The sequence below is a fragment of the Ursus arctos genome, unplaced genomic scaffold (genome assembly GCF_023065955.2).
Source record: "Ursus arctos isolate Adak ecotype North America unplaced genomic scaffold, UrsArc2.0 scaffold_1, whole genome shotgun sequence".
Taxonomy (NCBI): Eukaryota; Metazoa; Chordata; class Mammalia; order Carnivora; family Ursidae; genus Ursus; species Ursus arctos.
In genome coordinates, this window is record NW_026622763.1 from 102,821,038 (window position 1) to 102,835,915 (window position 14,878).

Here is a 14,878-nt window from a genome sequence, read left to right on the forward strand (position 1 = left end):
GAAATGAGAACAGAATCTCAAACGAGCTACCTGCACTCCCACGTTCAGAGCGGCACTATTCACAACAGCCAAGCAAGATTCGGAAACAACCCAAGTGTCCGTCGTCCGCTGATGGATGGACGAATGGACGTATGCAACAGAGTCTCATTCGGCCACCAGAGAGGAGGACATCCTGTCATCTGTGACAACATGGATCACCTTGAGGGCATTGGGTGTGACAGAGAAAGAGCAATCCTGTCTGGTATCACGTCCGTGTGGAAGCTAACAAGGCCAAACTCGTAGAAACAGTACAATGGTGGTTTCTAGGGGCTTCAGGGGCACCTGGGTGGCGGAAAAGAGGGGTTGGTCAGAGGGGCCAAACTTCCAGTTACAAGTTCAGAGCCTCTAAGGTCCGACATAGCGCTTAGAGTTAACAACACTGTGTTACAGACTGGCAAGCTGTTTACAGAGTAGATCTTGAATGTTCTTACCACGAAAAAGAAATGGTAATTCATTTTAAACCAACGCAGCGTTGTACGTCAGTTATATCCCAGTAAAGCTTGAAAAACTCAACATTTTGTTCATGGTGTCTGAAGCAGGGTAAAAATACACGGAGCTACGCTTATGCTTAATATGGAAAATAAAGTCCCGGAGTTTCCGACGGAAAGCGTCCTCCAGCTGCCAGCAGGCTGCCGCCTCCCCCCGGCCGCCCGGTGCAGCGCGGAGCGAAGACCGCGCTCCCGGAGAGGAACCTACTTGAGCGGCTGCCGGTTGACTCGTAAAAGCCTGCCGGGGCGCCGACCTTCCACGGTCCAGGCTCTGAGGAAGGCTGGGGAGGGGACGACACGCTCCGAGGAGGACAAGGTCATGGCCTAGAAGGGAAACAGACATTTCTCCAATGGTTTGAAAAAGCGCTCGGCACACATACACTGCTTTAGGAAGACACGGGAGCGCTGCCCAGCGACTTGGAGGGAAGAGGGCCTCGAGCAATGAGAAACTCTATTAGAAAACCAGGCCAGGGGACCTCTTAAATGACATCCAGCCAGTCACTCGTCTTCCTCTCCAGGGAAGCCAGGGATAAGTGAATTTTCCAATGAGCCAAAAGCTCCTTTTAAATCATATTTCAGAAAGTGAAACTCAGAAATTAATTTCTATGTGAGTGTAACTCGCAAGAGCGCTAATGAAAGCCACGGGTTCGCCTTCCGCTTTCTCTAGCGCTAGAGTGGGCTCTGTCAGTGAAAGAACTTCAATTTGAAACGTTCCAGAATCTTTGGATGCAACTGCTAGGCCGAAACTTCTGTGCTCATTTTGCAGGGCCAGACACTATTTACAGATTTAGATCATAACATATAAAACGGCCAGTATTCAGTTTTTATCTGAAAACAGCAATTTTGTGTTTCTCAATCCAGTACAAGGAAAAAAAAGAAGTCTCTCTTGTTCTCATGGTAGTAACACCATTTGCTTCTTTTGGGGAAGGTTATTTCAGACACTGAGCCCACAGGAAAATCCAGCAAGGAAGGCTGACACACGTGCTGTGCGCCCCGACAACAGTAAGATGCTTTGGAGGCACTCTGTGTTGTCCTCGGCCCAGCCTTTCCACCTGGACCCGACACTCTCTCTACGAACGTGAATACGTGAGAAAAGGACACAGAACCTAGTTACACGTTGTCGGGTAAAGCTGGGGAACAGAACACACCTTTTCACGGACAACATGTAACACGTGGATCACAATGATACAAAAACAATATAAATAAAGGGGGAAAGTGAATGCTTTACAGATGTTTCAATATGTCATGTTTCCCTAAGAAATCAAAATGGACATAAGCTGCCAGTCACTGAGGAGAAGTTCAAATGAAAGCGCGTGGCATGCCCATCCGAGTGGGGAGACACGACAGGCACAGGGCGAGTGGCAAAAACGACACCAGGGCTGCGTGAGCCGGCTGTGGTGCCTGCTGGGTACTTACCACTGAACGTGGCATAGAACACATGCCCTATCAGAACAGACTGTAAGTGAGGGAAAAGGAAATAGAAGAAGGTATTAATATCTCACTGGAAGAAGCCGGGCCGCCACTACCGTGCGCCACAGGAAGAAGCCTGACCTGGGACTTCAGCTCCGCCACGGTGGCATCTTCGGAGATCTCAAGGTCCCCCAAGTAGAGGAGGGACACCTCCCCGTGCGGGTCCCCAGGAGCGCCTATGGAGGACAGAGCCAGATGTCAGGAAGGAGCCTGGACTGTATCGACTTCATATTTCTGAAACACACACTATGTTTTGCTATTAAAGATTCGAGGAACTGGGGATGTGAGTTCCTCGAACTGGGGCCCTCGTGACTTCGGAGGGGAGGAAGCCTGCTGGTACATCAGCGGGCAGGGAGCACGCCATGGGCACGACGCCCCGCTTTCCTCACTGTCATGGGTTTGAGGAATTTCACACTTGTGCCGTCTGCCTGGAATATTCTTCTCCACATTTTCTTCTTCCTCAGAGAGGCCTTTGCTGGTAGGATCCTCTGCCCTTGCTCTTTATTTTACCCTCCTGCTTCTCTCATAACACTCATCCCAACATGTTAGTCTTTTGTCTGTTTTCTTGTGTGTTGTGTGTATATTTTCCTAACCCGTCTCCCCAAAAGAACATCATTTTCCAGAGAGGGCAGGCTATCTATCTTGTTCGTCTCTCCGGTGCCTGGGATGGTGGCTGCCACACAGTAAATGGCCAACTAATGTTTACTGACTAAAGAATCCCTGACAGTAAGAAGGACTTTCTACATTCATTTTTAAAAAGTGAAAACAAAATGTTCTTTTATCTAAAATTCTAGATATAAAAATTGGTAACTAAATTTAAAATTCAGAATAACTTCACTCGTTTTTGCTCTGTTGACTGCTAGGCACACTGCTAATACATACTAAGAAGTCAGATAGGTAAATTAAGTAAAAAAGCTCTCTTCCTGAGTAGTTGTCCTTCTGTCTTAAGGACACCACGAGCTGGCACCACCTGGAAGGAATATGGTCTGTGGAGAAGCAACTTCGATAAAACAATATGTTTGTATTCTGTGTGTCTCCTCAGGAGTCAGAGAGACGAGGTGAAGCGGCCCCGCAGCCGCCCCTGGGGTTGCGGCGGCGGAAAGGGGGGGCGAGGCGTGGACCGCAGTGCAGCCCCTGCGCGGAGCCAAGTCCAGCATCGGGCTCGGCGTCGAACCTCGGTGCGCAGTGGGACATGCTGCGTGAGGGTCTAGCAAGAGGAGATGGGAAAATTTTAACAGGTTGCCCTAATAATAAAGACCTTAACAGACAGTACTTGATAGAGGTTACAGAGGACTGGATAAAAATAGGGTGGGGTTGTTCTGTGGAATGAACAGGTTTTGATTTTTCACACTTACACTGAAGATACACCTGCATGTGCCTCTGAGAGCAGAGCAGCCATTGTGCTCTTCTCTACGACGTGCTGGCCGCTCCAGTTCTGTTCTCACCTTGGGTGGAAGCAGCTCTCCAGACCCCACCTGGAGAAGGGGCACCGTGCATCTGGTCCGGATGACTCTTCCAGTGACCCGTGTGCCACCCGGGCTGGTACCACCAGACAGGCACCTTCAGGAAACCCTGAAGAATGGAACATTTCTAACTGCTGTGAGGTACAGGGAGTCACTGAATTTCTACTTCCACAGAGTGAGAGATCTTGATAACAGAAAATGTTTCTGAATATATTATTTCTTTTAGATGTAGTCACTGCCATACGCCATACCTGCTTACGGTTTTTACGATCAAAAGTTTAAGGTCATAAAAATCCGTCTTTGGGATGACTGAGACTCAATGTTCTTTGCTTAGAAGTATCTTTGCAAATATACTTATTTGTCGTATCTTACTACAGTCAACGGAAGTCCAAACTATACAGCTATCTCCCGGCAGGTAAGGGCCCCAGCAGCCCGCGCTCCGGCTAGGAGCGGTCTTCACTCATTACAGTTCCCACAGGACCTTTATAAAGAGGAACCTATTGCTCTCAGTTGACTTCCTGTATAGAAACTACATGAAGTAAACCTGATCTACTAGCCTCCCCCCACCCCCCAAAACCACAGATACACACAGTTTATGGCAGCAAAAACCACGAACCAACCACAAGGGCCCTCTTTAGAACACTAGTTACATTACGGGAGACCAGGACTTTTGACAAAGTGATTTCAGTTCTAGAACTTATCTATAGATATATACATGCAAAATGGCATATATATGATACAATGGAATATTCCACAGCCACCAAACAGAATGAAATAGCCGTGTACTAACACAATATACACATGGAAATGACACAGGACTGAAAACGAGGTCAGAGTAGGGTGTCTAGCAAATAATCTGTGTAAAGAAAAAATATGTCCGTGTACAAACACGCATACACGTGTCTGTGCGCATTAGAAAGTATATACTTCTAGAAGGAGACAGTGGAAACTGGTTGCCTACGGAGGGAGGACAGAGTGGCTGGAGGGCAGGAGGGCAGGAGGGATACTTTCTCTTCCTGGCCCAGCTTTTTATACCCTTCAAATTTTGAATAATGAATATTACTGATTAAAAAGTTAACTTTAAAGATCATGGAATAAAATAGAATTCTACGAAGTGAAGCAAAAGGATAAGGCAGGCCTGAGTGCGGATGTGAGGAGGTCCTCGAGATACAGTAAGTGAATAAAAACCAACGACGTGTACAATGTACAGAAGACAATCCCCTTCGTGTGACTTTAAAAGGGACACACGCGTGTTTGCGTTCTGCATACAAACAGGCATAACTGCTTTCTTAGAGGATATACAAGGAAAGTAAGTTAACTGTGACTCTTTCTGGAGAGAAAAAAATGGGAAAAGCTCTTTTCATTTTATACCTGCCATGTCTTTTGAACTCCTAATCATAAGCCAATGGTTATCTGAGTCTGGAATCTGGGGTCATTTTTTTAACTTTCATTTTTACATGTGTCCACCTTAAAAATAACCTAATAAATAATGGTCTTCAAAAGCAGTCATCTGCGGTGTTTATTTAAGAGCAGTGAAGTGAGGGTTCTCCTGTGCAGCTCATAGGGCTGGCGGTTTGGTGCGGCTTTCTGGGAAAACAGTGTGGCAACAGAGCTAGCATCTAGTCTTTGAAAAAAGTTCATACCTTCTGACCTGTTAATTTTGACTTTGGAACGATCTTGACGATTTCTATTTAAATATTATGTGTAAAAACAAAAAGTTTAAAACAAGCTGAATTTCTCACTGAGGGTGTGTGAATTAAACTGTGGTAAGTCAATGATTGGTTCTGGATTCTGCAGTCAGGTTAAAAAATGAAATACAAAAAGCAGGAAATAAAATGGCACATACACCTGATTTTATAAGAAGGAAATCTGTAAAGTCATAAAATACAGCAGCTGTCTGATTAGAGAGCCTACCCAAAATCCTAGCATTCCCTTCATGCCTGGCTGTATTTCCCCACAATGAGAATATATCATCTTTGTCATCAGAAAGCAATAACTGTTATTTACAAAATGTCAATTCAGAAGCAAAACCTTACCGGAGGAGGAAGTTTTCCTTCAATTAAAAGCAAAGTATCTCCAGAACATATCATAAGTTCTCTCAGGGTTGCATCCTGGGGAAACAGATATTCCTTTATGACTTCTGACAGGAACAAACAAGACCCCTGGATCTTTTCTTTAAACCCTATGCCTCTATAACCCTTTCATGAAAGAAAGAAACAATAAAGCAGGTACTGAGACAGGAAATAAACTAAGACTATAAAACACTATCTCATTCTGTATTAAATTACAGGGTATGAACTGGAAGTATCATAAAGGCCCTGGGGAGAGGGAAACGGCTGGGATGAGAAACTACAGAGGATGAAATAGTAGTTAAGCCCAAGGCTGGGGTGGATATGGAAAGCGAGAGGAAACGAGAAGGAATTCTCATGAAAAGAAGAGCAGGGTTTAGGTCCAGAATGAGGGGAAGAGCTAAGGGCGAGACACACGAGAGTAACAGCTGGAGAGTAACAGGACAGGAAGCTAGATCGGAGGGGTGGTCATAGATGGGAGGGCCGTGAACTAAAGGAATTTTTAGCTGCTTTGAAAAAAGCCACTTAAGTTTTCTGAGAAGGGTTTTAAAGACCAGTCTGGCTGCTACACGCACGATATACTCAAGTGGGACACCTGACCTGGGGAAGCCACTTGGTGTCATTTAGGTAAGAGGCCAAAAAAAGAAAAGACGAAAAACGCTTGGCCCGGGCAGCCAGCTGTGGGAAGGGCCAGGGAGGAGTGGAAAACCTGAGGGCAAACACGAAGGATCGCAGGGGAAGGATCACAGGGGAAGGATCGCAGGGGAAGGGCCCTGCGGGCTGAAAACACCAGGCTGGGAAACACAGGGTATCTGCAAAGAGGAGCCAGTTTTGTGGGTAGTAAGTTTGGTTTGAGGTGAATTGTTTGATATCGATTTGGGAATTGAGAGAGAAGAAAATGCGAAAACCACACAACTAGACACACTCTCTGACCTCCACACCGTATGTTCTGTGGATTGTCTGAGGCCCGCTTCTTGCTCTGGGCGGTCAGGCAGCTTCCCGGCCGAGCCTCAGAGGCGCCTCCCTGCGCGGGCTCCCTCGCCCCGGACGGCGGCGCGGTCGGGGAAGGCCCAGTCCGCCTGCCTAGGTCAGCCTCCTGCTGACGCTCGTGCCACCGGCTGTTGCTGAACGGCAGGCCTGGGGGGCCATGGGGGGGTGACCGCAAATACCCACGCTTGCTTTCTCCCAGGGCTTCATCTGGGGGCTGCCTCTAAGGCCACGGATTCGCACCCGCAGCTGTGACGCTATCTGGATCAGTAATAAGATGCTTAACCAGACTCCAACTATCCTGTGATAAAACTGTTCCTAAGGCTACCCGGAGAGTTTGGTTGGATCTAGAAATGCAGTTTGATCCGAGCCTAAGTGACTGGCTGGGAAGATGAATTCTGTCATCATTAACTTAGAGAAACGGAGATGAAAATATTCAGGTTTCAAAATTCAGAGTGTATCTTCACACTGTTTCACAGGCTCAAATGTCTTTTGTTCTCTGAAGTTCTCTGCCTCCTCACGAGGAGCTACTAGTTCTAGGGACATAATCTCTCAAAAGAGGACTTAACACAGATGCTAGAAATGTCCCCACTAGGCTGAGACTTTCCCTCTTGACTTTAGCAAAGACCTACATACAGTAAGGACATGGACGCGGACCATGTACAGATTTCTGTATCCTAAAAAAAAAATGAAAGTTTTCTCTAGAATTTATTCACAAGTGGGGCGAAGGTGGGTATTCTGTATGAAACACAAAACACACAAATCATTTCTAAGAACAAAATATGTAAAAACAATCTTACTTCTTCACATAAAGGCTCCCCAGCTTCATAACACCAATCCATTTTTCGTAAATGCCATGTGTCTCCTGTGAAGGAATCAAGATCAGGATGAAAAAAAATTAAGAATATGTTTTGAAAGTTTGTCATTAATGACCCTTCTGGATGAACGAGTATCAAATGGGATTTGAGCAAATAACTACTAACTCATTTTTAAAGTAAATTCTCTCTTCCAGGCATGAAAAAAATTAAGTGGTTCCTCCAATTAGGTCAATTTCCTCTCTATTCCACCAAGATCTGCATACTTGCAAACAGAAATAACACTCGCTGCTATCACACGATATTTACCTTATACCTTTATCATTTACACGTGCACACACATCACACACGAGTACAGATATTTGTACATCTAGGTACAGAATCACTGCTAAAATCATTACGAAGTTGTTTTATTTCATGTCTTGGTTGAAAGTATAGGCTAATATCTCTTAGCAAATGATAATCTGTACAACCAAACCATTCCTATCCGCTTATCAGTTAATCTAACAAAAAATAGTTTTTGAAATAGCATTTTAATGAAGTTGGTATCAACGAACATTTATGAACGTTACGTTCTCTATTAGACCCCTCTCAATATGCTTGCTATACTGATGAAATGGGAAATTTTTTGAGGCAGAGAGGGAAGCTATTAATAGAGCAAAAGTTGGAAATCTTGGTTATAAAAAAACAAAACAAAATCCCATCAACAAGTGAAAAGTGAACACTATTTCTTCTTCACAGCATAATGTGGAAGGAAGAACGCGGGTTCCGAAGGCAGAGAGGCCTAGCTACTCGCCGTACGACTCTGGGTAAGCCTGTAACCACTCTCGGCCTCCGTCTTGTCATCTGTGGATGGGGATGGGTGCTGCTCCCTGCGCGGGAGGCCTGTGGGCCCTAGAAGGGGCCTCCCCTCCGGTAAGGGCGCCCTCGCGATCCACCCGGGGAGCTACTTCAGACACCCTGGGCTGACTTTTTCATTCACGTTGCATTCCCTAACGTACGCCACAAAAATACCGGCACGAAACACAATGCGCTGATATTCTGAATCAATGAGGTTAAAGAGAAAAAAATCAGTGACGGGCCTGGGTAATTCGGAGGGCATAAATCCTAGCTTTGCCTCACCGGTGCCTGTGCTGGAGCCTGTCTCGCTTCTCTGAACTCACAGCGGCTAACCCGCTGCTAGCCTTCTGTTAGCTTGCACACGGAACCCGGAGAATTCCGTGTGCGTGCAGACACGTGACCTGTACTGACAAACCTGAGAGAAACACGTCTGAAGAGCTATCGTCAGGCTTACAGGTAACTTATTATAAGGACAGGGATAAGCGACATCGTCACCGTGTGCGACTTACCCGGTAGGCCAGACTTCTCCAGCAGGAGCTTTAAACACTGTTCAAAAAAAAAGAAAAACCATGCTCATTAGTTCTCTGTTTCTGAGGTACAGTATTGGGAGAGACGACCCTTTTGGACCCTGGGCCTGTCTTATTATATTGAATAATTCCTGAAGGGAGAAGGATGTACAGAGTTAAGATGGTTTAAGGAAGCTCTGCTCCCTGAGAGCTACGTGGGGCCAACCCAGGAGAGGGAAATAAGCTGCTGCTGTCCGCACCCGAGGCTTAGACTCTGCTCCCCTGCGTCCCGGTCCACAGCATGACCTCCCGCTTGGGAGGACCAACGCTGTGGTCTTGACCAGACAGATTCACATTAAACTCTGAATCCTACAAAAGGGGATTAGCCTTCACCTGGTAGCCGAGAGATACACTGGTCATCTGTAAACTCGCAGGGAGAGATCTGTGCGGGCGGTGATCCCACGGCACAAAGTGACCGGTGAGATAGGACTAACAGACATTTAACTAACAGTAACAACAATCAGAAACTCCCAACTTCTGAGGGCAAAAACCTACTCTTTTGCCTACCCATCAATCCACGGTAAAAGTAAATGAAACCTGAATTATACCACACTAGCACAGAGGGAAGCGAGCATAAGGAGATGACTACTGCTTGGAAAAAGAAAAAGAGCAAAGGATCAAAATATCACAAACGGAGAAACGCTTACATAAACGATGAGGTCTCAAAGCAAAGGATAAGATAGATTTACACATGCTGGTCTTAAAAGACCTTTACAAGTTTGAAGGGAAACAAAGTTCTAGTGTAATACGTGCAGCGTGACCCCACTGATGATTTAAAAGAAACCACACGAGTAAGTCCAGCTCATTCGTCCCCGTGCCGGTGTGCGAGCATCAGCGGTCTGGAAGGACGCTCACTCGCTGGTGTGGTCAGATCACACCGTCCCAAGACCATGGAGATGGCCTGGCGGAGGGTCCCTCTGGCGGAGGGACTGGGCAGGCTGGTGACCGAGGAGGGTTTTTAGCTATAACCCACCCCACTGGAGTTTAAAGGGTAAGTCCACGATTACTTATAGGATTAAGAATAAAAAGACTTTAAAATACACCTAAAGATTGTTTAGAAAAGGACAGCAATGAGAGGACAATCTAGTAAAACACAGAACGGGAGTGAGGCTGCAGCCACAGACCACTTCCGTTCCTTGGGGAAGAGGGGCAGGTGGGCATTCAGCTCAGCTGTGCTCTAGGGAGGACCAGAGCACAGAGGCCGACGGGGCCCAGCAGAGTGAGCGCTCGGGGCCTCTGGCTGGGACTCCGAGACGGGGACACATGGCAGGGCTGTGAGAACAGGGAAGGGACCACTCGCCGTCTCTGTAAGAACAGACCCTGGGGAAAGGCCAGGCTGGGAAGAAAAGGATCTGTCGGGAAGCTGCTGGAATAATCCAGATGAGAGGTGACCAGGGTGTGGCAGCGGAGAGAATGAGATGTGGTCCGATCCTAGATGAATCGTGACAGGAGAACCAAAGATTTCCTGAAAACCTGGGTGTGACACAGAATCGAGGCTGACTCCCAGGGGTTGTGGCCCGAGCGAGCAGAGAAATGGAGACACCACCATCGACTGACAAGGACGGAAACGTGGGGTGCAAGCGACAGGATGGAGGGCGCACAACAGGGGGGTGGCTATCAGGCCAAGTAGCGGCTGGACACGCAAGCCCGGAGCGCCCGGCGAGCTCTAGTCTACGGGAGAGAGAAGAGCGTGAAGCAAACTGTGGGCGGGGGGGGGGGGGGGGCCGGGAGGTGGAGGGAAACCGGGAGGAACGGGGGTCCTCCTGAGTCACGTGACGAAGGTGTTTCAAGGCCCAGAGGGGCAGCGACCCGTCAGATGCCACGGGGAGGGGAGTGAGTCTGCCCACAGTGGGCTCGAGAGAGCAGACAGACAGACACATTGCTCCTCTGAGAAGTTCTGTGGCCTCCTTTCTTTGACACTGAAAAGCACCAAAAAGTTAAAAGCTAAATGAAAAACTAGGAAAATATTTGCAGCAGGTAATAAAAAGTTAAAAAAAAATTATTTAAAAAATGTCTTGTCGTGGACAATTTCAAACACAGGTGGAGAGCGGTAAACGTGGGCTGTCGGTACCATCACCCAACCTCCAGGACCGCCGCGCCCGTCCTGTGCACCATACTCCCAGCATTCCTGTCCCGCCCCTGCCCCCCAGGTTCCTCGAGGCAAGACCGTCAGCTTCCATAGCATTTAATATCTAGTATTCATCTCTAAAAGACAAACATTCTTTTAAAAAACATAAGCCTAAAACAATCATGACATCCGATGAACTTAAGGATTCCTTAATAACAAATACCCAGTTGGTGTTCACATCACGCACCCCCCCTCTTTAAAGTAATCTCTATGCCCGACGTGGGGCTCGAACTCACAACCCCAAGATCAAGAGTCACGTTCTCCGACGGAGCCAGCGGGACCCCCACATGCCCTTGGTTTCTCTCACACCGTTACTAAGGTTCTCCTGGCTCATGTCAAGAGCCAGACAGAGTGCACACACCGCCCCTGCTTCTCTGAAGTCTCCTGAGTCCCTTCAGGACGGGGCAGACGGCGGCCCTGGGCTGCGGTGACACAGGCCCTCTGTCCTCTGTGCTTCTTAGGAACTGACCCTCAGACCTAGGAGCTCAGGTGCACTTCCTTGTGAAGAGCACGGGCATCATCAGAACGACTGTGATGTCTGTGTGTCACTCCTCCGGGGCTGTCAGCAGTCCTTCAGGATCCTTGTTTACACCCGTTAACTAATTAGGAGTTAAAGTAACTGTGATAGTCTAAAATTCTTTCCTCTTATTAGCTGAGATATGTCTGTAAAAACACCTTCTCACTATCTGTTTCGTTACCCTGCGGTATGGCTTCCTGAAGAAAGACAGGAAATGCTTGACCCTTCGCCCTGTGGTTCCCCAGCGTCCACTCTGTGTAACCAACAAAGACGGTCTTCTCAGGATCACCTATGAACCCGTGGATTTTAAGTACGCATAGTGATCGGTTTTATTATTATTGCCACGAAGGTTCAAACGGTCTCATCTGCGACTAGCAGGAGCCTCTTCAAGTTGGCTCCCGAGTTTCTCTGCAGATCCCAGCAATCTCTGCGGCTTTCCTGCTTCTATCAGGACAAGATGTTCCAGGCTCCCCCGACACGTTCCTGACCCAGATACAGACCCAGCCGCTACTCCAAGAAGCCCTGATTCCTTCCAGTGGGAAGTGGGATTTAGCAACCACAATCTGGGTGCTGGGGTGCTCGCCCCCACCAGGTTGGTCACCGTGTCTAAGTTGTTTCTGGGGGCAGAGCTGGAAAAAAATTTAAAAAACAAATACCACGTTCATTCTGCCTCTTCTGATTCAAATTCAGGAGTCCAGCCTCTCTTCAACTACACCAATTGTCTCTCCATCTTCCAACGTTGTGAGTCCTACTTTTCCATGACGCTAACCTAATTGTTACCACACGCACACATTCATGCCCGTGTGATTATGTATGTATATAACCTAAAAACACTAGTAGGAAATATGCCAAAATGTTAATATTAGTGGGATAAAGGATAAGGAGGGGTCTTAATTTTTTCTTTTAATCCATTTCTATGTAGCCAAAATTTCTATAATAAACAAGTATTGATAGAAAAAAAAGATAATCGTATTTTAAAAATTTGGGTTGGTTCACCAATTTTCAAGTTCCCAAAACTACTCTCTTAGTGAATGCACAGAATTCTCTAAAGTACGTTATGTGAACCCTAGCCTTAGGACCTCAAAATCCGAACAAGAGTACCACGTCTCCCCATACCAAACGCCCACAGACCTCTCCCCACACCAGAAAAAGTAAAATTACTTACATCTCTCACAGACATTGTTTCTTCCACTATGATCTCCATCTCTGTGCCAGGCTGCACATCACTCCCCACAGTGAAAAACAGGAACAGCTAAGATCAATGAATACAATTTAATCTAAATTTTAAAATTCTAAAATGTATTGCCTGCTTCCAAAAAAGAAAAGCCAATGGTCCATGAGATTTTATAAAAGTCTCGTATAAAAACAAAGACGCTGGGTAATTTAATCTTGCAATTTAAGCAATAATCTCGATGACCCAGAAATGTGAAGATGCTTCACGCCAGTGTTTTCACTCCCAGAGCTGTGAGATCATTGTCTTTCTCTCACAGATATTACTTATTCTACTATGACCTTCAATTCTTTCTTGGTCATTCCTCAAGCTACACACTGTAAGCATTAACTGGGTTTTTCCTGTGTCATTTGGCTGTGATCTTATTTTCTGTCCAGGGAATCTGATCGCCTGTCAGTTCAGCTCCTTACAGCTCTCCCTTTCCTTCCGAACTCCGTCCCACCTGTCACGTTTTCCTCCTGCCAGCTCGTCACGCGCTCCTACGTGGCCAAGTTCAGGGCAAGAACAAATTAAAGAAGCGTCTGGGAAACTAATGAAGCGGATCCAGGAACCACAGGGATCCTGCCAGAGTCCAGCTTCCCTTGAAACAAAGTCTTACCGTAAGGACACTGTGGCTTTTGGCCTGTCGTGAAACTTTATCAAGCAGGGAGGGCTTCTGGCGGAGGACGACCTCACACTTTATACAGAAAGCGACCGATGAGAAACCAAGCGGCTACGGGACAATCGTGTTACCGCAGAGAGCAACTCAGCCCAAAGCCAACAGGCTCCGCTTCACTGAATCGAAGGCGCCGCTGGCTCCTCGCTTGCTGTGCCGCTGAGAGAGAAGCGGTGCGAGCCGCGCTCACAGACGCCACAGGCTCTGCCCGGAGCCTTGCCTCGCAGAGGGCAAAATGCGGGAGAAGGGGTGCTTTGTAGGGTTTATGAAATAGGTCAGACAGGTGGCCGCTCTGCTTTAAAGGTCCCCCTTAACCATAAAATTCTCACAGAAAAAGAACCTTCTGAATATGCTCCGACATTAGTATTTTTTATTTAAACACAAAGAACTAGACGGTTCTTGGTATGCCTAACATACAAGGTATCGTTTAAAAAAAAAAACTCTAAGAAAAATGATCTTTGGTGTAATAGTTAAGGTAAGAATCACAAAATTAAGAACTTCTGATTCCGGGAAGGTTGATTTCGTTCTGTCAGGTGACCCCACGTTACCTGAGAGGAAGTTGGTGCTTTTCCAGGACACAGTCCCAGTGAACTCCCCATCTTCAGCTCTGCTTCTTTCACAGTGTAACTGTCTGGCACTACAAAGAAGTTGGAGAACAGGATGAATGTTGTTAATTCCTACCTCTCTGGGCAAAATAATATACTGAAATCAGCCTTCCTTTGCAAATCACGAATGTCAAGAAAGAAAAAATAGGAGATGCACTCCATGCAAAAGGATGACCTGTATTACAGTTATGTTTGATTTCCATTTCCACACTGTAGAATATATTCTTCCTACCTGCACAACAGAGCTAAGAAGAGGCAGCTACGAATGTTCTAGATTCATACTTAATAAAAACCAAAAAGCCATTGTTTACATGGATTAAAAGCTAGATATTCCGAACATTCATGAATGAGGGACCAGCCTCTCCCCCCACGTTCAAAGCTGCTGTGGGGACCATCAGTTAATCAAGTCTAATGACAGGATGCAGAGGTGAGAACAAAGTCTATTCCACAACTATTATCACAATAACAGGAGCAACACAAACACTTTGACAATGAATCTAGAAAGATACAACTCCATCAAACAATTGCCCAAAATGAGGATCAGCTCATCAGAAAGACAGGTGTTTTCCCTTAGAAAACAGACATATATGAAACGGAGGGGACTGTGTTAAGTGAAGTCAGTCAAGCAGACAAAGACAATTCTCAGATGGTCTCACTCACATGTGGAACATAAGCAACAGCACGGAGGAGCACAGGGGAAGGAGGGGGATCAAAGGGGGAGAAGTCAGAGAGGGAGACGAACCATGAGAAGCTATGGACCCTGGAAAACAGACTGGGGGTCTCGGAGGGGAGGGGGTAACAGGGTGATGGGTACTGAGGAGGGCGCGTGTTGTGATGAGCACTGGGTGTGACACGTAACTAATGAACCACTGAACACTGCGTCCAAAACTACTGATGTACTCTACAGAGGCTACCTGAACAGGATAATAGAACAGAAGTGTTTGAATTTCTGGTTATGATTTCTGTAATATGTGAAACCGCACTGGGACGATAATATGTCCAGTA

At 46.7% G+C, this 14,878-nt stretch overlaps 1 protein-coding gene across 8 annotated transcripts in view; it reads right to left on the reverse strand.

Moving 5' to 3' along the window:
- USP40 (ubiquitin specific peptidase 40) overlaps positions 1-14,878 on the reverse strand; it is a 75,578-nt gene that overhangs the window by 9,649 nt on the left and 51,051 nt on the right. For 7 of the 8 annotated variants that reach the window (XM_057305708.1, XM_044380698.3, XM_044380717.3 and 4 more), the window contains 8 exons: positions 13,817-13,905; positions 12,548-12,634; positions 8,681-8,717; positions 7,317-7,381; positions 5,497-5,571; positions 3,443-3,569; positions 2,079-2,173; positions 736-851 (listed from right to left, as the gene is read on the reverse strand). In XM_057305708.1, the coding sequence (XP_057161691.1) occupies positions 736-851; positions 2,079-2,173; positions 3,443-3,569; positions 5,497-5,571; positions 7,317-7,381; positions 8,681-8,717; positions 12,548-12,634; positions 13,817-13,905 (691 nt within the window). Of the gene's footprint in view, positions 1-735; positions 852-2,029; positions 2,174-3,442; positions 3,570-5,496; positions 5,572-7,316; positions 7,382-8,680; positions 8,718-12,547; positions 12,635-13,816; positions 13,906-14,878 lie in introns of all 8 variants that reach the window. The other variant, XR_007188452.2, reaches the window with a different exon arrangement.